Genomic DNA, 22,516 nt, shown 5'->3' with positions numbered 1-22,516 from the left:
GCATCTTCCAAAAGCAGATCGCTGAAACTGAGGCCATTGAACTGCCTGGGTAATGTTACGTGTACTGAAACAAAACGCACCGCAGAGGCAGATGCGACTCCTTTCCGTTTCAGGTCGGGATTTGTAGGCAACAGGCGGTTGTAAGAACCGTATTGAAGAGAGCAGTTCAGCCAAACCTGCCCTCCTTAAACTTTTCTGTTTGGTCTTTTCAGGTCTGTAATGAGTCTTTGATCAGTTCTGGCGTTTTGAACCCTTTTCGAACTGCGCGGATTATTTTCTCGCGGATAAGTAACGCGCAACGAGCTGAAAACGCTTTTTAATTCGAAGGTGCTACTACTTTTAGAGCGGCATCTTCTTTTGCAGCCTTCCCCATTAACAGCGCTGCGTGCTCCAAACTTTGATATCAGTGCGCGTGCCGCCGCCGACAGAGCTCCCGAAACGGTAACGTGTCCGAACCGAGGCTTAAGCGCAGGTCGGCGGTGCTCCTGAGGTAGGAGCGTCCGCGATCGCCGCGTGTCACCAGCAGCGGGACGGTGGAGCGGGACGGGGCGCCGCTGAGCGCAGACATCAGCGCCGGAGCGGCGCGGAGCTCCCGCCCTCCGCCAGACACAACAGCGCGAAAAGAAACTTGTCCCGGTTGCGGCGGATGCCGTGCTGCCGACTGTACAACGAACATCCCCGCCGCTCGCATTTGCAACGGCGTTAGCGGCTCGCGTCCCCCCGCCCACCCTGCTCGCGAAGTTGCCAGCCCGTGCCCGCTTCCCTCCGCCGGCACTCACTGGCCGGGACGCCCCGCGCGGCCACCGCCGTTTCTCTGGGTCGGTTCCCCCGTTTTGAACTGAGCCGCGCTGCGCTGCGCGTACGCCGCGTGGCCGGAGAGTCCCGGCACGGCTCGCAGGTGAGCGATAGAGTGTTGCCTTGGGACGGCCGTTGGCCGCTCGCTGCTCTGCGCCCCGTCAGCGGGACAACGGCTCCTAAAGACCCGCAGGTACAGCAGGAAACGGGGCTGAGCGGGGCGAGGCCGAGCACCTGCCTAGGTAACTCGCTCTTCGGGCTCCCGGCCGCGGCCGGCGCGCAGTGCGCGGCGGCTTTGGGTCGACAACGAAATCCGGGCGATGGAGGCTCCAGGCGCGGCCCTTGGCCCGGCGCCGTTTCGGGCCACCCCTCGGCTTCCCCTCGGGCCGGCGGTCCCATGGCGGCCCTTCCCTCTGAGCGCTGCGGGGTGAGACCCGCCGGGGCGCCGTGCCGCCAGCTCGAGGGCCGCGACTGGCGGCGTGAGGCGGGGCGGTCGGCACCTCCCGTGCACGGATCCCCCGCCGGCACGGCGAGTCTGCTCGCCAGCGGAGTGCAAAGCCGGCGGCGAGGCCGAAGGTTGGAGTAGTGCCTCTGCCCGTGGGGCAGGGCGGGGTGAGGGGTGGCGGCGGGCAGCACCAGAGTGCTCCGGAGGGTGACAGGAGCGTGCAGTGAGCGACGTCGGGGGCGGCCGTGCCGCTCTGCGTAGGATGGGTTTTGCAGCCCCACAGAAAATGGGGTCCGCTCCCCGCCGCAGGGGTCTGCCTCTAGCCTGAGAGAAGCTATTTGAAATAGCGAGGCCGCATAAGGAGGGTCTCTGCCCGGCGTCCCTCCCGCACTGCCTGTAGGTAAGCGTTGGAGCTTGGAGCTGAGGGGCGGCCCGGGAGCGCTCGCTCCGCCAGTGGGCGTTCTCCGGCGGCCGGGGCTGGCGGCGACACTGCGGCGCTTCTCGCTGCCGCTCGCAGCCGCGCACGCACGTACGGGGCAGTGGTGGCACCGCTGGAAGGAAACGCGGATCGCTTTTTTTTTTTTTCTTTGGCTCTGCGTGTAAGGTGGGAGCATGAGGACCGGAGGACTTTAAAAAAAGGGATCGGAACCGCTTCGCGCTCGGCGGCGCCGCGTCCCCCTCCGGCCTAAAGGGGGACCGGGATGTGAGCTCTCGGGGGTAGGAGCCGCGCTGCGGAGGAGACCGTGCTCGGGGCCGCTGCGAGGGAGCCGAGGGCCGAGAGGCGGCGGCCGCCTCTCGCTGCGTTCCGTCCTCTCTCGGCTTCTCCCGTTCCCGGCGCTGCACCGCCTCTCCGGCGTCCTGCCTTAAACTGCCGCGCAAGGGAGGGCCGGGCGGAAGCATGTCCAACCCCGAGAAGCGGCTCTCATCCCGCCCCCCGGCCCCCCTGGCTGCGGCGCCCGGGGAAAAGCCCGGCTCCGGCCGCCGCCCGCCCCACTCTCATGGCCGGGGCGGCGGAGGTGGAGGCAGCGGCGGGTCTCCTCCCCCCCCCCGCGCCCGGAGGCAGCTCGGTTGCCCGCAGCTCCCTCGCTCTACTCCTGACAGCCGCCGCCGGCAGCAGCAGCGGGAGCCGCGCTGCAGGGACTGCCCCCGCCGCCTCCGCCCGCATCGGCCCCGCAGCGGCGGCGGCTCCTCTCCGCGCTCCAATCCCCTCCTTCTCCTCCGCTTCTCCATCTTCGTTTTACTTCTTGCCGCCGCCTCCTCGTTTCCCCTCCTCGTCTTCCTTTAACCTCACGAGTCTCCAAGGGAGGGAAGGAGGAGGAGGAGGAAGAGATGCTGGCGGAGCGGCGGCGGCTCACTTGATCGCCCATCCAGGCGGCGGCGGCGGCAGGAGGAGACTCTTCTCTTCTCCCTCCATCCAGGGCTCGCTGTTCCGCTCCGCGGCCGCCGGCCCCCGGCAGCACCATCCGCGGCTCCTCCTCCCCGCGGCCGCCTCTCGCCCGTGGTCCTGCGCTTTCCTCGGCGCTGCAGCGGCGGCCGCCCGCGGCGACGGGATACGAGGAGGCGACGGCCCCGGCGGGAGCGGGACTGCGCGGCGGCTGCGAGGCGCCTTCTTCTCCTTCTCGTCTCCCCTGCTCCCGGGGTCAGACATGGAAGATGGATCTAATTCTGCCAGCTGCTTCAGGAGGTTTACGGACTGTTTCCTGAACACAAGTAGGTACCGGGGCGGGGAGGCGGCTGGGGAGGGAGGGGGGGGGGGGGCTCGGGGCAGCGCGTTCCTTTGTGAGCGGGGACACAAAGGGCCGGGCGCGAGGAGGATGCGCGGACAAAGGGATGCGCCGTGCGGCAGCCGCCTGCTGGCGTCGCTTCGGCCTCGGCCGGAGCTCCGCGGGCGCGTGGCAGCCCCGCACCTGGCGCGCGTCTCATCCGCTGCGGAGCGGGGCGCGGGGACCCGCCCCGACCGCCGGAGGTGGCCGTAGGGAAGCGTTAGGCTAAAGGCACCTGGGTGAAGAACGGCGGCGGAGGACCGGGAGGGGCGAAACGTGCGACAATGCACCGTCCTCTGTCAGCTCGCCGCCACGCGCGAGCTGCTCAGCGTTCCCGAAGCGGCCGCGATGCCGAGCGCGGCGAGCGGGGAGGAACCATGCGGGGCTCCGCGCTGCCCGGGCCGCGACGGGCGGGGAAGGAGCGGCGTGCGCGGCGCTGCCGCCTTCTCTACGGCGCGTGGCAGAGAGCCGCGCGGAGCGCCCCTGGCCGTGAGGCCGGCTCGGCCTCGGGGAACGCCTCGGAAAGTGCCGGCCCGGGCCGCGGCCGCCCGCCCCTAGTCTGTCCCGGAGGGCTCGACCCGAGTCTGCCGCTGGGGCTGGGGCTCACGCAGGGCGGGCACCCGGCTGTGCGCTGTGGACGGGCAGCTCCGGGAGCTGCTACGACTGCGGCGTTTGGCGTGGGCTCGGGGCCGAAATAAATGTGGTAGTGAATTGGTCTCCCCGTGTCTGGGTGCTTGGGGTGACCACAATCAGCTGTTTCTTTTTCTTTTTTAAACTATTTCCTAAATCATTGATTTATGCCTTGAAGTGTCCCTAAACTTGCATCTTAATACGTTGGCACACTCTCACTTTTATTAGATGGCTTTTTTGCTACAGGTGAAACCGCATTTAGTTCCCAAACGTATGTGGGGCTGGTGGATGTGTGGAAAAATACTGATGTGTCAGCTGGACCTCACTATTTGCCTTATTTCTTAACAGCTTCTTTAAAGAAGCACAGTAGTACTTGTTCCGTTATCTGGTGGAGGCGTGTAAAGATAGACACATGCATGCTGCTTTGTCTCATTGAAACCATCTGCAATAGCTAATTGCAGCTGACCTCATTATGGCCTTCCAATATTTAAAGGGATTTTATAAACAGGATAGTAATCAACGTTTTATGTGGGCAGAGAGACGTAGGATAAGGGGAAATGGTTTTAAACTAGAGGAGGGGAGATTTAAATTAGATGTCAGAGGGAAGGTTTTCACTGAGAGAGTGCTGAGGTGCTGGAGCAGGTTGTCCAGAGAGGCTGTGGTTGCCCCATCCCTGGAGGTGTTTAAGGCCAGTTTGCATGGGGCCCTGAGCAATCTGATCTAGTACTTGATCTAGTGGCTGGCAACCCTGCCCACAGCAGAAGGGCTGGAGTTTGATGATCTTTGAAGTCCCTTCCAACCCAAGCTATGATTTGTTCTATGATATTTGGTAGTTTCAAAGCCTAAAGTGATCCTTAAGCGCCCCCAGTTTTTGTGCTCCATTTCTGAGGATTGAATTGCCAGTCCCACCTGCATCACAGCTCTGGTGATCAGCAGTCCTGGAGAGCGGGCTGGGAAGTGTGTGTTGTGTGGAACAGTTCTCTCTTACACTAGATCAAGACAAAGAAGGCACGGAAAGCTCTATTCAGAGCACCATTTAAAGAGTAGTGATGAATTCAGTGTAAGCTTTTCTGTGAACACTTGAGTGGAAGAAACCTGGTCATCTTTGGCTGGCTGTGACCTCTGGCTGGAGGTTTTCCTGTGGGTAGGAGAGCAGCAGCTCGATTCTTTCACTGGGATTTCACTGGCATCCAATAGGATATGCAGCCCGTCCCTCTGGGGAGGCACTGCTCTGTGTGCTGCAGCCTTGTTCTCATGAAACTTTCAACGACCCAAGTGCCTGCTATCTCTGCTCTTCTTTCAGATGTAATTGAAATTGGCTGATGGGCTGAAAAGGTGTCAGTGTGGTCAGACAGGCAGACGTCCACGTGTGTGCTTACACATATCTGTCAGGCTCCTGCCCTCACCAAGTGATTGCATAAATCTGATTTCCTCTAGGAAACTAGACTGTCAAAAGGGGAGTGGAGGAACGTCAGACAAGATAGCCTCCTGTTCAGTTACAATAAGCATTTGTCCAGCTTCTTGTAGTGCTGTTCCCAGTCCTGCTACAGGGCAGCTGGGAGACCACTGTTGCTTGCAAGGTGAGATAATAGGGAGAAATGAAGGTACTGTGCTGCATCGCTGCATCTCATCACTTCTGTTTCTTGAACTGTTTCAGAATCCAGATCATACACACATATACATACACTGCCTCACTCTAAAGATTCAAAAAAAAAAAAAAAAAAAAAAAAGTCAAAATATTTTTTTACAGAGGAAAACTGAAGAGTTCTGTAGGGAACTGAGATGAGCTCTTAGGGAGGGAAGACTTAAAAGGGACCTAGCAGGATCTTCGAGACAGAAAACAATGAAGTTGCTCAAGGTGTGTTCCTCTTGCCTGACCTCATTTGACTTGCGCACACTCAAGCAGGATTTCATCATCAGGTTACTGATTCGAGTAAAATTTTAGATTCTGCAATACTCACTATGTACCATGTGTGACTTTTTTTTTTTTTTTTCCCCCTCAAGATTGAGTAAAGCATGGGGCTGCGGAGGCTTATATGAACTGTGTGTGGTGGTGTTAATTTTATTCAGGTCTGTGACTTTGTACATAACATGGTGTTCTGGGAGACATAGAAAGTCTACCATCCTGGGCCAATTGTTTAGTGATGTTCTGCCACACCTAGGGCACTGCAGGTTGCCAGGCACACCAGGGCTTTGTGACATGTCTTGCTTCCAGGGCAATGTCCCACGTTTCTTCTAAGCAGAAGATCTCGTGAGCCACACATGTGTAGCACATTTCATCCATTAACCCTGTGTGAGTATTTTACAATATGGGGGCTGCCTGCTTGTTGGGAGTTTTATCAGTGCATTGATATTTTATATGGAGTTGTTCATCTGTTCTTTTAGCAATGCAGCATTTCCTGCAGTTACCAGTAACTCCTGCACGGAGTGAAACTAAGAGTAGAGGCAGTAATAGCTGTAATTGTGGGAGAAAATAGCAATGGAAGTTTAAATAAAGTTAAAAGTATTCTTGTTACCTGAGGTGATGGGAAAGTAAATCTTGGCTTGATCCTTTCTTTTGGTTTGTGTCTTTATTGCTTGCAGTCAGGGTTGTCTTAGCCAACTGATGATTTCCAGCAATGAATCTCTTGTAGACAGTTTGGTTTTGCAATTAAGCCATCCTTAAAATTCAGACGCTGATGCAGAAAACAGAATAGCCCCTGGCTCTGTTGGTTGAGAAGCGTGGCTAAAGCTGAGTGTAGTTGGAGTGGTGAGGTTGTTCAGCAGCTGCCCATGAGGTCGGTGCTTCGTAACGGCCTGTTGGGAAGGTGTAGCGTCACCATGTATCCTAGTCAGAGGCGTTCCTGTTCCAGTTAGAGGGAGAATGGGCTCATGCATACAGCAGACCACCAGGAGTGGCGTGGAAGGTGAGTGCACCCTGTGCAAACGCGTGCATTTCACAGCACGGGAGTGTTGGTGAGTTTGGTATTTATACAAATAGTTGTCCGTGAAGCATGCAATTTACTTATGAAATAACTAATCCTTTGTCCTGTAGTCTCCTCAGCTCTGCTGTCACTGTTTGCCTGACAGCCTGGGGGCATGCAGTGCTTGTAGCCTAGAAAGGAGGAAAGCCTGCCCGGTTGGTTCAGTAAACTTGCTCCTGGCTTCAGGTGTACCAGCGGGACAGTGCATGCATGTGCTTTAGGACATGGTCTCTGCCACTTTTGGGAGGGGTGTGACTGCTCATTTCAGCCTCTGACCACCCCGTTCACCCCGTCTTCCCTCCTTTTATTGGTGTTTCAGCCATCAGCTGCACGCGGTAAGAACCTGGGAAGCTTAAACATGGATTTTGCATTATAATAGGTGTACTTGTCTCTCAATTCTTGAAACGTAACTTTCGTTTTAGATTTGTAAAACAAGACCATGATTTTCTTTGTCTGTGGGTTTACAACCTGGAAATGGTTTATGCAGCTTGTTGATTGATGTTTTATCTTGCTTGTGATAAAACTTGTCTTTCAGTTTGGCGGAGCTAATGCGAGTTGGATTTTTTTTAGTGCTGCTTGGAAGCACATTGTACTTTCCAGTCATTATGTTTAATACTTGAACGTATTAAAAACACGTAAGTTGAGTTTTTGCACTTCTTAAGTTATTTCTCTGAAAGAAAGCAAAGATCGTAAGAAAATATAAAAAGAGCCATTTGTATTTTTATTTCATTTTTGTACTCCCTCTGCTGGCCGTTTCAATTACGGGTACCGTGCTCAAACTTTGTTGCTACATCTGCTTTTCCTTTACTGCTTTACCAAATGAGCAGTACCACGTGTTGATTTGGATTGGTATTTAAAAATACAAAACAAGCTAGAATGGTTAAATGAAGACAGACTATTTGCAGGAATTAAGAATTTGACACCTGTTTTATGGTGCAACATTTTCATTTTTGTGGGTTCTTATATTGATTTGAACTTTAAAAACAACTGATTTTTTTTTTTTTTTTTTTATGCGTGAGCTGCATTTTCAGTAGTGTGTAGATCAGAGGAGTAGCAATTGATATATTGTTCCAAAATATTTGGTTGTATATCCCATTTGTTGTAACAGCTATAGCAAAATTTAAATAACTTTGCTACATTTTTGTAATGCTGAGAAGTGCCTTTTTATCATTCGCCCATTTGACTTGTATCCGTGTACGTAGCCACAAGGCTGCACCCCGGGCATTCTTAATGGATAATTTTGTGAGATGCTGGTTTTAATACACTGGTGTACAGCAATATCCACCGAGAATGTTTACTGCACTCAGAAACTGTAATTCCCGAGAACTTAAGAGAGCAGGTACAAGGATTGCTGTCTTACATTGAAATTAAGCCATTGCGTTTCCCGTGGGCGTCAGGTATGGTAACAGTCGTTCGTTGTTTCTTGTTAATGCTTCTCCTGAAGACCCAGACATCACTGTGCGATGTCCTGACTTGTGCTGGTACCCGGCTCCGTGCTGGCAGAGCTCGGAGAGTGCCACCTACTGATTGACAGCTCCTTCCAGCGCTTTGTTCTCCAGTCTGCAGGCTGTTGCAGCTCAGCCTTACTTATCTTGCGGCATGTGACAAGTTGATGTGGTTGGATGTGGTAACTGAGTTAAATCAAGCCTCAGCTTTGACCTTTTCCTTTAAATAGCCTTTCTTTTTTTTTTTTTTTTTCTTCTCTTTCCCCCCCCTCTCCCCCCTTCTTTTTTGACTCAAGCAGGATTTTTGTCCCCTCTGTTCTGGTTCCTTCTTTTTAAAAGCTTGTGAGAAAGTGACATGTTCCTGGTTTTTCATTGCTGCATCTTATCAAGCTGTTATAATCGGTGTGGGAGGAACCAGCTTGGCTGATGTTAATAAAAGACTTTGGATTCTGCAATGCCAGACAACATCTTGATGTGTTGAACACATGAGGTAGATCAGAAGGTAGGAATCAGAATCACAGCCATGATTTATTAAAGTAATGTTCCAAAATTGTCATGGTGTTTATTTTTGCAAAAGGAACATTCTGAGTAACAAATTCTAAATTGTCATCATAAACTGATGAATTGATCATTACTGTTAGTACAGACTGAAAATGCTTTCTTCCAACCCAGAAGTGCCCTAATTATGTTCTTAGAGCATCTTGGCAGAAGTATGAACCACTTTTGAAAAGTGTATCATCTACATACTTACAAGGAACTCGTTTACTTGGAATTACTTTTATATACAATTTTCCTAGTGTTTGTCACCTTACAAAGCTTGCTGAAGTCCTGATCCTGAGCATCTCATAGCTGGCAGTAAGGAGAAAAAAAATTTTTTCCTTTACTTTGCTTCTGAATATTCTATTAGAAAACACGTTTACAGCAAGTTTTAATGTAGCTGAGTGAGACTTTTAACAGTAAAATATTGGAGTCTTTTGTTTTGTCACTTGTAGGACTTTATAAAGTAGTCCTGGCTCAAGAATAAGAAGATAGAAGGCTTTTGGATATTACTTGCTGCCTTCAGAAGAACTTCCACTTGTTTTAGTGATTTCTAATTAAAATAGTAACAAAAAATGTCAACATAGAGGCAGTGGTTTTAATCTCACCTTGAATGCTGGGACCTAAAGAAGAGACTGTCAGAATCTATAAGACCAGTTAATCCACCTCCCATCTGGAAACCATGAAGATTTAATGCTTTCATTAGTACTTATTGATCTGATTTCTTGTTTCTGTATTTTCAACAAACTCCTGTGCAGTTGAGCTGTACTTCTCTTAACAAAGTTTATTCAGCTGTTAATAATTCCAACATTCTTCCTTCCTCTTACCCTTCCACTTGCATTAAAAAAAAAAAAAAAATCTCCTGAAGTCATGCCAGAAATAGTTCCTAAAGGAAAGAAAAACTTTTTCATCCTAAGTTCTAATAACTTTGTACAGAAAGCTTGTGTCTCTCATTATCCTGATTCATCTTGAACTATACCTCCAAAATAGCAGCCTTGTTTGGCTGCTGGCAAGCATTGCTACGTCCACCTTAATAATACAGTTTACTTTGCTTCACCCTGCGGGGAAATTTCATAATTGGTGGGAGAGATGCACCTTCCTTTGCCCTAGGTATCTTAGAACACTTTCTGCAACACTGGGGTGTTCAGCTGGTTCAGAGAATAGGATGCTTAGCCAGACCGTGGTGGCCAAGTGTGTATCCTGTTTGTTCTTTTGTACTTTGCTTCATGGCCTATTTTTTATTTCCCGATTGTATTTCTTTCATAATGCCTTATTTACTTAAGACTGCTGAAGCTGTGACCCTCTGTTCTAATTGTCTTCAAATGTATTCCTGTGTGCCTCTGTATTCCAGCAGCAATCTTTTTTCCTAATACACTGCTGATAAGTTTATGAGAAATCATTCTTGCACTGTTCTTTATATTTTTACTTTCATGCATATATAGATAGTTTGGAAACTTCTCCAGAATGATTTCTTTTAGGGAGCACAACTCTGTCATCTGTGCTTTCTTTGCATCTTTTTCTTTCAGTTCTATCTGTATTTTCAGCTTCTTGTCCACCCATCAGCTTATTTTAGCTTATATTTCCTTCTTGATTGCTGAATTGTGTCGCTCTTGTTCCTTCCTGCAGCCTGCCTGTCTTACCCTGTCATTTTTACAATGTTCTTGTTTTCAACAGCTTCTTGTCTGTTTGAAGGCAGACCATCTCCATTACTCTAGTTCTGGTTTAGTTCAGTTTGTATTACCTGTTATCTTTTTTTGTTTGTTTGTTTGTTTTTGTTTTTCCTTCCCCGTAAAACTAAATTTTACAGAGCATTTCTAAAACTCTTCCTATGTCTTCTTTATTTGCAGTGACTCATAGTATTTCCTAATCTGCCACTTTCTGCCCAGCCCTAAGTGTGATGTCAATAGAGTGTTTTCTATTTTTTTTTTTTTTTTTAAGTGAACATAGGACTGATGAAAGTTGCTGTTTGATGTAACAGGAAGCTGAACTAATCTGTTCTCAAAACAGGCACTGCCTCAGCCAGTGCACTCAGGTTTCATCCTGCCAGGCTCCTGTGTCTCACATTGTGAGCAAATCGCTTTTCTCTGTAAGTGCCTGGCTGTTTTGTTCCTTCGGGCATCGGTTTTCATTGGTGAAGACTCCTGGGAGAGCTGTCTTTTCATGACTCTCACCTGAAGGGTAGCTCTTTGGCCTTCAGTTCATGATAGTGAATGAAAGAGGGTCTTGGGACTAGAGGTGTCCTTTTAAGAAATGCTTTAAAGAGACTGGGGAGCATGGGTTACCTGCAGTCTCAGAGAGCAGCGTGTTCCCTTTACAACTCCTGGCATAGCTCTTGTTGTGGTGAAGAATAGGATGATCTTGTGTGTTGTAGGGACATTCATTGGCTGCTTGGGAATAGGAATGTGCTTGCAGATTGCCTGTTTCTTTCAAACCTTTTTTGGACTTTTTTTGGCTCTGTATGCAGCACTTAAACTTCTTAAGCAGAGAGAGACTGTGGGCTCCAGCTGTAGCCCTGTCCATTCTGCTTGATTTTCAGTGTGCTCTCTGGTCCAGCCTTTACCTGTGCCTAAGTGTCTGCTTGAGAACTGGGAGGAATTAAAGGGTGACTGTTCCCAAAAGGCAGGGGGAACAGTGCCCTTCTCCCCTGGCCTCCTGCATGGAGAAGCATTGGCTGTGTGGACACAAGCTGCAACATACCCCTTCATTCTGTGGCTTGAGAACAGCTCTAGCATGATTTATGTACTTGTACATGGATATTGCCATATGGACCAGCAAAGCAGTCTTTGTACCACTTGTGGCACTAGGGCAGATCTTGTTGCTATGGACCTTGTTCTTAGGACTCAGTGACAGCATCTACATAGCCTTGAATGAAAGATGTACCCAGTCCTCTTGGGAACCGTTGCTGGAGGATGTGGTTTGCTGCCTGATTGCAAGTATTTAGCTTGTCTGTGCTTTTTTTTCAGCTTCTTGCTTTGGAGAGCTTCTTAAAAGTTGTGGAAGTTTGTAAATGAGTGCTTATAGGGTAAAGAGAAGATGAAGTTTGTCATTTACCGGGATGACTGAAGAGCGTGTGTTGATAGTGTCTGTCTTACACTGAAGAAATATGATAGAGGCATATCCATCTATGGCAGTAGCATCAAAGGGGTAGAAACAGAAAGAAGATTAGAATGGTAATAAAAATTTAAGATTTTTTATTGCTGAAAGGAATGTGATTACAACAGAAGAAAATGTTCATCCTTATAGGGAAAGCTATGAGAGGTTTCTTTTTGAGTAGATGAAAAACTAGCTCTGTAAATATCTCTCAGCAAATTGTTGCATTTTGAAGAAGTATTTTCAAGGATGTTTAAGATTTCATTGAAATGTAAGATTTAGGGCTTTTGAAGTATATTTTAATCTTTCCTTTTAGTGTCACAAATGTTTTCCTTCTGCTTAACTGTTTTTTCCCCTCTTTCCATTGACAATATAAAGGGTGTCTGGTGAATCTTATGTATTCAGTGAATATACTTACAGATAACCTTTTAATTTATTTCTTCACTTTCTGTGCCTTCCTGTTACTTCACTGACTGGCTAAGTGCTGTTTGACAATCTCAAGATGTGTCTTTTACCATTATTTTCTTAGGTCACTGAAAGTTTTACTGTTCTGTCTGGTGTTTTACTGTAAGTTTGACTTGTAATTTAATAGCTTATCTACCTTGTTCCTGTGCGAGTTCCACCCCCACTCCCAAACAGTTTATTAAAGCATAAATCTGTCTGCATGCAGGAGTGCCTGTCCTTTCTCTACATCTCTTAACATGAATAGTCTCGGGTGGCTTTAGCCATGACTAGGCTGTGAGCATAGCTAGCATCACTGTGACTGGATACTTTTTGCTGATGGTAACCTTGTCTGGGACAAACCTTGATTCTTGTTGACAAGATGATGTTGAAGTTGTTACTTTGATTTGGATGCAAGACTAATGTTTTGTTTGCTTTTGTTCATTGAGCTATGTGTACTTTTTTTTTTTTTTATAATGTTGAACCACTCTTGTAGCACTTTGCAGATTCTTGTTTTAGCAACCTTGCATTCAAATCACCATTCTGCAGTGCCAAGAGATGCTTTTCCCCTAGCACTTCTGAAATGGGGTTTTTGAATTTCTTGTTTGACAACACTTCTTTCGGTGCTTATACATCTGGAAGGAGAAATGGTAAGGAAGTTGAAATCTGCTCTTTCTATATATGTATTGTGCAGTAGGTTAAGAAGTGAAGTATTATGCTGTACTGAGGCAGAGCTTCTGTAAAGGGAAATTTTTCATAGATGTTTCATAACTCAAACCTGCATCTTTGCTTCAGTTGAGGAATCTTTGTGAAGTTACTTCAGAACTATTAAACTTCAAAGTGATTGTTATCTCTGTAGGAAGAGGGTGGATAAAGGGCAAAAAATAAGGAGAAATAGATGAGCGTGTTTAAAATCATACAGTAATGGTGAAGTAATGTATCATCAGTCTGTGTGTTGGTTGTTGATCCCTTCCTGTGTTGCTATTCAGAATATGCACTGTCATTTGCATGTGGAAACGTGGGTAACAGTGGCTTCCTGTCTTTTATTGCTAGACATTACACACGTTCCTTTACTAGTGTTTGTCTTTTGGCTGCGAAGCTCTGCATGCAAAGTTTGAGTCCTTCAGTCTGGTCACAGTAGTATCAGCTGATGCACAGCTCAGTGAGCCTTTTGAATTCAGTTTTGGGATTTTTTTTATTTTTTAGCAATTAATTTCTATTTGATACTTGTTTGGTAATAATGCTGTACTAAAAACAAAACAATTAGCTATGCAATTATGAATTACTTTGGGCAAATACTGTAATACAGATACTGTCATCTTAGTACTGTAATGCTTTCTTTTTTTTGGAGCAGTACATAATTTGGGTACCACCCAATCAGTACTGCTCTCCTATTTTATGTCTTCGTGTTTTCAGTTACTTTGCATGGCTTATCTGTTGGAATTCTGGGAATCTGCTCATCTCTGCACCTGTGATGGAGCAGTTGAAATTGAAGGAGTTGAAAGACAAAGGCCACTAACTTCTAAAAACCAAGCAGTTCACTGGATGGTAGTTATTCTGATGTCTGGATGTTCCTGGATCTTTTTCTTCTCTCTTAACTTTCTCCAACCACTTTTTTCTACCTGGCCTTTTTCCCTTAAAGAAACATCTGCTGCCTTATAAGGTGGGCAGAGCTTATATTGTCTTGCAGCAGCCTTTCATTCATGTATCTCTCATCTTCATAGCTGCTAACTCATTAGCTACATGTATAATTGAGTCAGGTTTTGATTGGAAGTGATCATGAGGTCAAAACGTATTTGAAGGGCTGGATTTTGGATTTGAAAAGACATTAAGAGAATCGCGTGTCTTGCTTCTTTTGACCTTCTAAAAGGAAGAGTGTGTGTGTTGCATGTTTATTAGTTCTCTCAGTAGTACTGAGGTTGCATTAATGGTGGCTCTAATTTCTTTGCATTCCCAAAACTATGTTTTTTACACAAAGCATCATTTCATGGGGAGTGGTCAGTGCTGTTCTCAGTAGCGTCTTCCCTCTCCAGTGTAATTTACCAAGGGACTCTGCAATTGAGTCATCATAATGGGAAGTGCATCTCAACTGATGTAATGCATTTGTGTTTCCTGGAAACAGAACAAAATTGCAGCTCCGCTTAGTTTAATGCAAGATTTGTCATTGATTTCAGTTGCTGTGGTATTTTCTTCTGTCATTTGATCTTTTTGTTGTTCCTGATTGTCCATGCTTTGTGATCTGATTTCCTGACATTGGTCCCTCAATGCGGTGTTGGAAGTTTTAATTCATGAGGAGCATTTAACAAAACAAGAGAGAATTTATTTTGAAATATTTCACAGACAAATCTGATTTCAATAAAACTTCTAATTTCTTCCTCTGTAGATTATGCTAAGGCAGGGAGTTAACTAACTGATGCAGCAGGTGAGACTAAATGTGTAACGCTGCATGAATTTGATAGTTAAGTTCTTCAAATGGTTTAAATATCTGATATGTATTACTGCTGTTAGTAATATCTTTTATGATGGAAATGTGTTGTTTCCTCTCCTAGGCAAAACTAAAACCCGTTAAGTTGAAACAGTGTCACCTCGATCCTGTCTGCTGCAGCACTGCTTAATACACATCACTTTATTGTGTATTAACATCTACTACCCTACCACCAACATCCACCTTGGTGTTGTGGGTCAACATAATAAAAATAGGAGGTGTTACTTTGAGAGGAGCCCTCACACTGTATGCCATAGGGCAAGTCACCCAGTGGTCAAAGTAAATCTTGCTGGAGAAAACTTCTAGAAGTGGTTTAAAAGCAGTAGGATAAAATGATTAAATGATTTGGTTATAAAAACATAGTTCGTTTTGTTTAACAGCTTGAAGATATTTGTTCTGTTTATGGTCATTTCATGGCTATTCATTTTTCTAGGCCAAAGATGTTTTTGCAACTCAAATCCCATTAACACTCATTAAATGAGTGGGATTCGCTGACAAGAATGGAATACTTTCATGCAAATTTATTTTTAATTAAAAATTTTAATTTTTTTTTTTTTTTTTTTTTTTTTTTTTTACGAGGGTGATGTATCTCTAGCTGCGTTTGTGAATTAAATGAAAACTGATTTAGTTTTGGGTTTGAGGAAAATAAACTTGAAACGACATTATTGGGTGGTCTGAACTAATGAATAAATCATGTTAAACCAGTGAAAGCTTTGTTCTTTATCACAGTTTGCTTTTGGAGGCTGGTGCACACAGTTTCTGCTTCATAGCAATCTCATCTGAAACTATTGGCAGTCCTGTGAGTTGCTTTTTTTTTTTTTTTTTTTTGTCATTTGAATCATATTAAAGTTTTTCACATAACCGTTCTGAGGAATTGTAAATTGGCACCAGCTTAAGGGAACAAAGTGCCTTTTGTGTTTATAAAGAAAATGGAAATGAAGAGAAAAGGAGGGTGTTAAAAGTGGCAGTGGCGATGTGTTTTTCTAATGTAATTTACACAGCTCTGCTGCTCATCTTTCCTTATGTGCATGTCTGACAGATGGCGGAAAACACCTCTCCTTCACCAAGTCTGCAGTTCCTGTTTACCACAAAGATGCGATTTTAAGAGAGGTTTTTTCTTAAGCAGGTTTTAAGAAAACAAAACATTAAATAGAGGTTGTAAAAAGGGCAGCACGCAGAGTACATTAAAGGGGCTCTTCTGAATCAGAAGTTCTGTTTCGGGCTTACAACGTGCTTTTTAACTCTAACAGTGTCTATGACAAGTATTAACATTATGTTAAGGAACAGTGCCGTTATTATAGCAGTTGGAATATTAGAACAAACATACAGACCTTTTGTTCGGGTTCTGCAGACAGGCAGCTCCTCACTTGCCCTTCAGCCAGCTGGGCAATGCTCAGGATTGAAAGTCCATCAGTGTAATTTGTTTTATTTTTGGGGAACATTTGTGGAAGCATGCCATCCAAGCACCCTAACTCACAGACATGTGGACACACGTGGGAAAACTGCTAAAATAATGGTCGGGGGAAGAGAAACACCAGGTTTGAAGGAAGTATAGTGGAACTGCCCCAGAGGCAGTTTTGACTTCTATATTTGACTTCTGAGTATGCTTTGTATTTATATATATTTATATTATGTTTAACTGCATTTTTCTCCTTTGCAAATGAAAAGCAAGAAGATGCCATATTTCAGGAAATGAATGGCATTCAGCATATTTCTGACTTTTTATCTTCCAGATCGACATGTAACAACTGTTTTTCTAGTTTGTGTTCAAGCATTTGCTAGATTTATCTTGAATTTGGTTTAATTTTCCTGACTTTTGACTTTCCATTTTTTTCTTGACAGGTGGACTTGTGGCAGTTCATATATCATTGTAAACTAGTTTACCATTCTTTATTTTTTCATTTCTTACTTACATAATTGTTTTTCAGTGCTGTGGCATCTCCAAGTGAAGCACTGAACAGATAGATGAAGTGGTCTGACTGATTTAATCATCAAAATAAAGGAGGGAAAAACTGCTTGTAAGAGCTGTAGTTTTGCTTGATTACCTGTTCCCTTCTGCATACTTGCTTGCTGATTTTAAGCTGTGCACAGATTAGCTTTATTGAATGTATATTCTTTACTGGTTTACTGTACTGAATTCCTGAGTATCATTCATGTAGAAGCTGGGCAACTGGTGGAAGCTAGGGGAAGTAGGTAGAATACTAGTGAGTGCTGGTAACAGTATTCTAGCAATATAAACCTGACTTATTGCAGTGGCTTCTTCGCCTTCCAAGACCTCTTGCGTGTACTGTTTATTCCTCTCACAGGTAATAATTGTTGAATCTTCAACAAGAGGTGTGGTTGTGGGTTTTTTTTTTTTTTTTTTTTTTTTTCATTCATTGTGAGAAATACAATGAATTTTTATCTAACAGTTACTATTCCATTACTGTTTTAAGTAGCCGTCTTATGGCTATTTATTGTCTTGACTAATGCCGGCAGCATAAGGGGATGCTTGACTTTACTGCAAAGTGTACTTTGAAAGATTGATATGTGCTAGTTACATTAACAGGAGGAAAACAGAAAAGAACAAGATAGTATTTAAAAGAAATGTGATATAATTCCATAGTTTCCTTATAGGTCATAAAATAAACATAGCTGAAAAGGCAATTGGGATATCAAGAAATGGAAGGGATAATGAGGAATTTGCTGACACAAGAGGGAGATGAAAGAAAGAAAAACAACAAAACAAACAAAGTGTGACACATCAATTCATATTTTTATATTGAAGAGATGCAGTCTCACCTGCTTGAGTGTCTGAAAGAGATTCTGCCAGTAGCTGTTCATATTTGTTGTGACATTGTTCTTTTACATATGTTATTGGGATTATGGTGTGGTTGGTTTTTTTTTTTTTTTTTTTTTTTTTAATTTTCCCGTGTGTGTAAATAAGGCACATTCTTTATTGCAGACAGCAGATAGTTTTCTGGTAAATGCCTTTTATGGTGCACTTATATTTTACTGCTTCCTTAATCATTTCCTTTTTTGCAGCTTAAAAAGGCATAGTCTGGTCTGCCACTGAGTTTCTGGGCAGCTGAGCTGACTTTCTGGAAGGGGTTTCTTTGCAGGGTTTCCAGTGTGAAGGAAAGACTGTATTTCTTGATCTGCTTACGAAGTTTTAACCTGTCTGGACCTTAAATCTGTTTTTCAGAGCTGTTCAGATATGGATTCCTTGTATAGATGTTTTCTTATTAAGAAAGTGAGTTCAACTGTTGGTTGAGTGTGGAAGGGTGAAAGAGCTTTGCGTGGATCTGAGTGTCAGAGAGCACAGTGTGTCATACTGATAGCATTCTTCAGGCTTCAGGTTTATATAATACTGGACTTAAATATTAGCAATGGTATAGAAATGTCTAAGGCTCCACTGAGTAACAAATAAAGGATTTGATTTCTTCCTGTTCCCATTCTTTGTGCTACTGAATTTATTGATGTGTGATTTTAATTTTTTCTCTCCTGTGCCAAGCCCTAGGGGATGCATCTGTTTGCCATGCACCTTCAACTATCATTGTTAGCACTGTTATCTCATGTGGCTGTGTGAGGGCTTTAATCTTATATGAGGCTGGTTTGGGGATTGCTGCTAAAGCTATAAAGGATAAGCATCCGTTCACCTTTGTGTGAAATGGGATGATTGACAAACTCATGGATGTTTCCTCTCTGCTCTGACAGAGTAAGTAAGGGAGAGTACCTTGGACGCCTAATTTCCTGGTTTGATAACACACTTAGAAAAGAACCATTTGTTGGCTTTGGTGTTGTCCATATATGGCCAATCTTTTGCTGAGCTGAATAAAAACAGTTATCTTTCAGGAAAGAATAGAATGTTACAGACTTTTGGGAAATGAAGGTTTTATAAGCAGAGGTCTAGCTTAACAGAATGGATGGTTGTTTGCTCCAACACATTTCAAAATGGCTCGGGTCAGATTTGTATCCTGAAAGTGAGTTGGAGTTGTAACTATAGATGTTAAGCATGTTAAGTATGTTTATTCTTATGCTAGTCATTTGGCAGCCCTTGCATTGAGAGGGACCACTGCTGATGCTAGACTAGATCCAAAGCCTTTTACTGCCTTTTATTTAATTTTGGATTAAAGATCTGGAAGATGTTTAAGGTGAAGTTAAATACAGGAAAGATTATTTCAGTCTTTGACCATCTGTGGCTCAGTAGTACGCTTGTTTATCATTGTTTGAAGAACTTTAATTGTGTTCCTTGATGATCAGGAGGGTCAAGCTGGGTGTTATCACATAAGAGATCCAAGAATACCTGCACAAATTTTGAGTTGACTGTAGAATTGTGGTGCTATTTTCCCATCAATTAAAAAGCCTGTTGGGTTTTAATGTTTTTTTTTCCCTCTTTATATTGTTCAAGGGGAGTATGAAATACTAAGTAGGCATGTGCAGAAGCAGTGAAATAGTTTCAGATAGATCCTCAGACACCACAGAGCAAGCTTCTTTTAGTGTTGTTGGAATGCAGTTATCTTTTTTTTCCATCGGAAAACGGACAGATCTTAGTACAGGAAATGGAGTGGGGGTAGGAATACATCAAACTCATGTTTGTAGAGTTATGTTGTATCTACTAACATAGCTTCAGCTGGCTATAGTATTCCACGTTGAATATCTTTGTTTGAAGTGTAATAGAAAGAGACCTTTGATTTCTGATAAGGGACCGTAGAAAGAGACCTTGATTTTCAATAAGGGACTGTCTAACGCTTGTCCCAGTGACTGCATTACCAAACCCACAAGCATTCTGGTAAGGATATTGTGGGAGATCATGCAGTATAACAAATAGCAAAAATCAACCCTCACCCTGTAAAACTACTGATTGCTTTTAAAGTTTTCTTAGATTTGTGTCAACAGTCCTGAAGATGATGAAATTTTGGCAGATTAAAGCAGCTTTCATTTTTTTCCTGTGTGTTGTGTTTGGTCAGAGGAGTAGAAAGAAGAAAGTAGGTAAGTTATATACATGTATATACACACATATATATGTATGTTAGGGGTAATAGAAACAAGCAGCTGATTGCTTTAGGCATCACTGAAAATTCCAGCTGATTTACTTACATAGAAATAAAATATTGAAAAGCAGATTGCTGAGATCTGACAGATATTTGAAGATCTTTTTTTTTTGAAAGTAAGTCTTTCCAATGAGGTTAAATCCTATAAAATATTTCATTGTTATTTTAGAGGCTGTGTCAAAAAAAAAAAAAAAAAAAAAAAAAAAGGTTATCAAATTACCTTTGACTGTTGAAAGCATTGAAGTTTAAAGAGGTGAAGGAGAAGTGGATATGGGGGAAGAGAACACACATCCTCTCTTTGAGACCAGGGTGTTAAGGTATAGTCCTTATAAGCCCAGATTGTCTTTGTTATCAGGCTAAACTTCAAATAATTAATTTCTATAGTCTGTCTGTAAATGTGTGGGATTCTCTAAGCTTAATTGTTCTCAGTCAATGGAAGATAGATGTGGGTTGAACTCATCACCAGTGGTCTAAATTTTTAACCTTTAATTTTTTCCCTGCTATGATGGAAGTGGTGTGTTTCTTCAAGGATTTTATATGCAGATTCTAAATAAGTATGACTTTTGATTTATGCTTTGTGATGATTTTTTTTTTTTTTAAGTGTAAAAGACTTAGTTCTTTTGCCTTTTAAATTTAGTAGTGAGTGTCTCAGTTTCTTGGCTGTCTTACAGTGTTTATCATACAGAAACAATCTAGGACCTTTTAACAGATCTTTAACTATAAAAACTATTATTGCCTACTCTCACATTGCATTTTAAATAGAGCATGTTTAAGCCTTTTTATGTTTTCACTGTTAAAGCTTTGTGGAAAGCTGAAGACAGTGCTGCAAAATGGTTTCTTATTAGTAACACCTGCTTTCAGAAATACCTAATCACTTTTGAAGAGAAAATCCTTGTCTACTTGTGGTCCTGTAGCAAACACTGGGCCACTTTTTCATTAGGGGCAAAGCTGTTAGGCTAGGATCAGCTAACAAAAAAGCAACTGTAGATATCTTTTCTTTCCCCCTTCTTAACACAAGTACATTTGTTGACTTAAAAGTAATAGCTTCATTTTTCAAAATGGAATGAAAGTGAAAACACAGGTAAATTAAAAATATTTTATGTGTTCAATTAAAAGCAAAAAAAAAAAAGATTTTTAGTTTGGACTTTAAATCTTAAATCTATATGCTTTTTTTCATATATTAGACCAATACTTTATAAAGTAGCTCAGTGAAACTGTATTAACTGCTGCTGAGCCTTAGCTTTGCTGCATTACACCTCCAGCCCAAACTCTATGGAAAGTTTATTTAACATTAAATTGAAGATTCTGAGGCACTTTTTTGAGAAGCACCTCTTTGTTAAGGTGGAGCCAAAGAGTATTCTAGGTTTTTCCAATGAGAAAAAAGTAACCATGTGATTTATCGCATCTGTTGTATGTATTTTTTTTTTCTCACTTCTTCTTTTTCTACATTGTATGTAGTGCTTTACATAATGTTTTCATTCTATTGCTGGCAACTTCACTGTCTGGAAATGATTTCTGTCTCTCCATGCATCCTGTTAGATCTCTCTTTATCTTCCTTCTTGTGATCTCCTGACTGATGGGTAATGCTATCCATTCTCTAATTGCCAAACTCATATGAGGTTCTTCTTCCTTATCCAAATAGCTTCAGTCCTGGTTCCTTTCCAGACTGCCACAGGCTGACAGCTCCTTTTCCTCATCTGTTCTTTCACCATTATTACTATACTTAAGTGCTGCATGTGCAGGTCTGCTGCAGCCTCAATTTTGGATTGAAAAAATGAGAGTTAAACAGTTGCTCAGATTGGTGGGAAGCTTATGGGAGAAATGGCCTTAAATTTCCACTCTAATTAAAGCTAGTGTAGGGGGAAAAGGAACAAAGTCACTGAGAAGCTTGCTGAGGAAGAGATGGGGTGAGCCTTAGGCCGTGGAGGACCTGGTTTCTGTCTAGGTCTAATGAGCAAGTTGAAAGGAGGACAGCAATTTGGGGTAATCAGTCAGATTATGGAGAAGCACAGACTATTTTCTCCTGTTATAGCCTCCTTTCTTCTACCTGTTCTATGGTCACAGAGTACTAGATTGCCCATCATGAACATCTTCATTTGCTGTCCTTGGCTGACAGCAAGACTTGACATTAGGTAGAGAACCTGTGACTGGGAGCTTGTCTACAGTAGTAGTGTGTTCAGGTCAGAAGCATGCACTTGAGAAAACTGTTCTAATTATTCTCTTTAGCTCCTTATTCACATCAGAAAATGGTCACACAGCATGTCTGTTGACTGGATTTGTTCTAGACAAAGCAAAACTGGGTTGTAAGTTTCAGTTTGCTACCCAACAAAAAGCAAATTTGACCAGATTGAATCTAATCTGAAATAAAAACTCAAAAAGGAACTAGATGCAAATGCTGAGTCTTCACAATTACCTGCTTTAGTCTGGAAATTCACTTCTGGAAAGCTATGTGCTTACATAGGCACAAATCTGATTTGCAACTTAGTCTGCTTTGAGAATTCAGCAACTCTAAGAAATCGGTGGTGGTGGTGGTGGAAAGGGAGATCTGAGGTGGCTGTCTGGCATTGAGTGATACTTTGCTTTCACGTGAGAATCTGAATAGCGGAGTCTGCCAGAAAGCATTGGCAAAGTGTGGTGGAAATAATGGTGAATTTTGCTTTAAGAAATGTTTCATCACCATTGAAAAGAAATCAGATGGATGCAGATGACGATCCCTTTACTATGTTCCTGTTCAATCTGTTCATGATTAATATGTTTGTAAAACAGAGCTAAGGTTTAGATATTGCACTGCTTGGAGATGCTGTCTTGGATTTCAGAGATTTATTGATGTTATAAATTTGATTCTGATGAACTGAGCCTACTTGCAGAATTTTTATTGCAATGAGACCA

At 43.7% G+C, this 22,516-nt stretch overlaps 1 protein-coding gene across 1 annotated transcript in view; it reads left to right on the top strand.

The window, feature by feature from the left end:
* Positions 1-2,808: 2,808 nt before the first annotated feature.
* PDE10A (phosphodiesterase 10A) overlaps positions 2,809-22,516 on the top strand; it is a 161,027-nt gene continuing 141,319 nt past the window's right edge. The window contains exon 1 of the mRNA XM_042880750.1: positions 2,809-2,950. Within this exon, the coding sequence (XP_042736684.1) occupies positions 2,887-2,950 (64 nt within the window). The 5' untranslated portion in view covers positions 2,809-2,886. The remainder of the gene's footprint in view (positions 2,951-22,516) is intronic.

Source organism: Lagopus leucura, unplaced genomic scaffold (assembly GCF_019238085.1).
Source record: "Lagopus leucura isolate 7727_CA_CO unplaced genomic scaffold, USGS_WTPT01 Super-Scaffold_73, whole genome shotgun sequence".
Lineage (NCBI taxonomy): Eukaryota > Metazoa > Chordata > Aves > Galliformes > Phasianidae > Lagopus > Lagopus leucura.
This window is presented reverse-complemented; position numbering and strand designations above follow the sequence as displayed.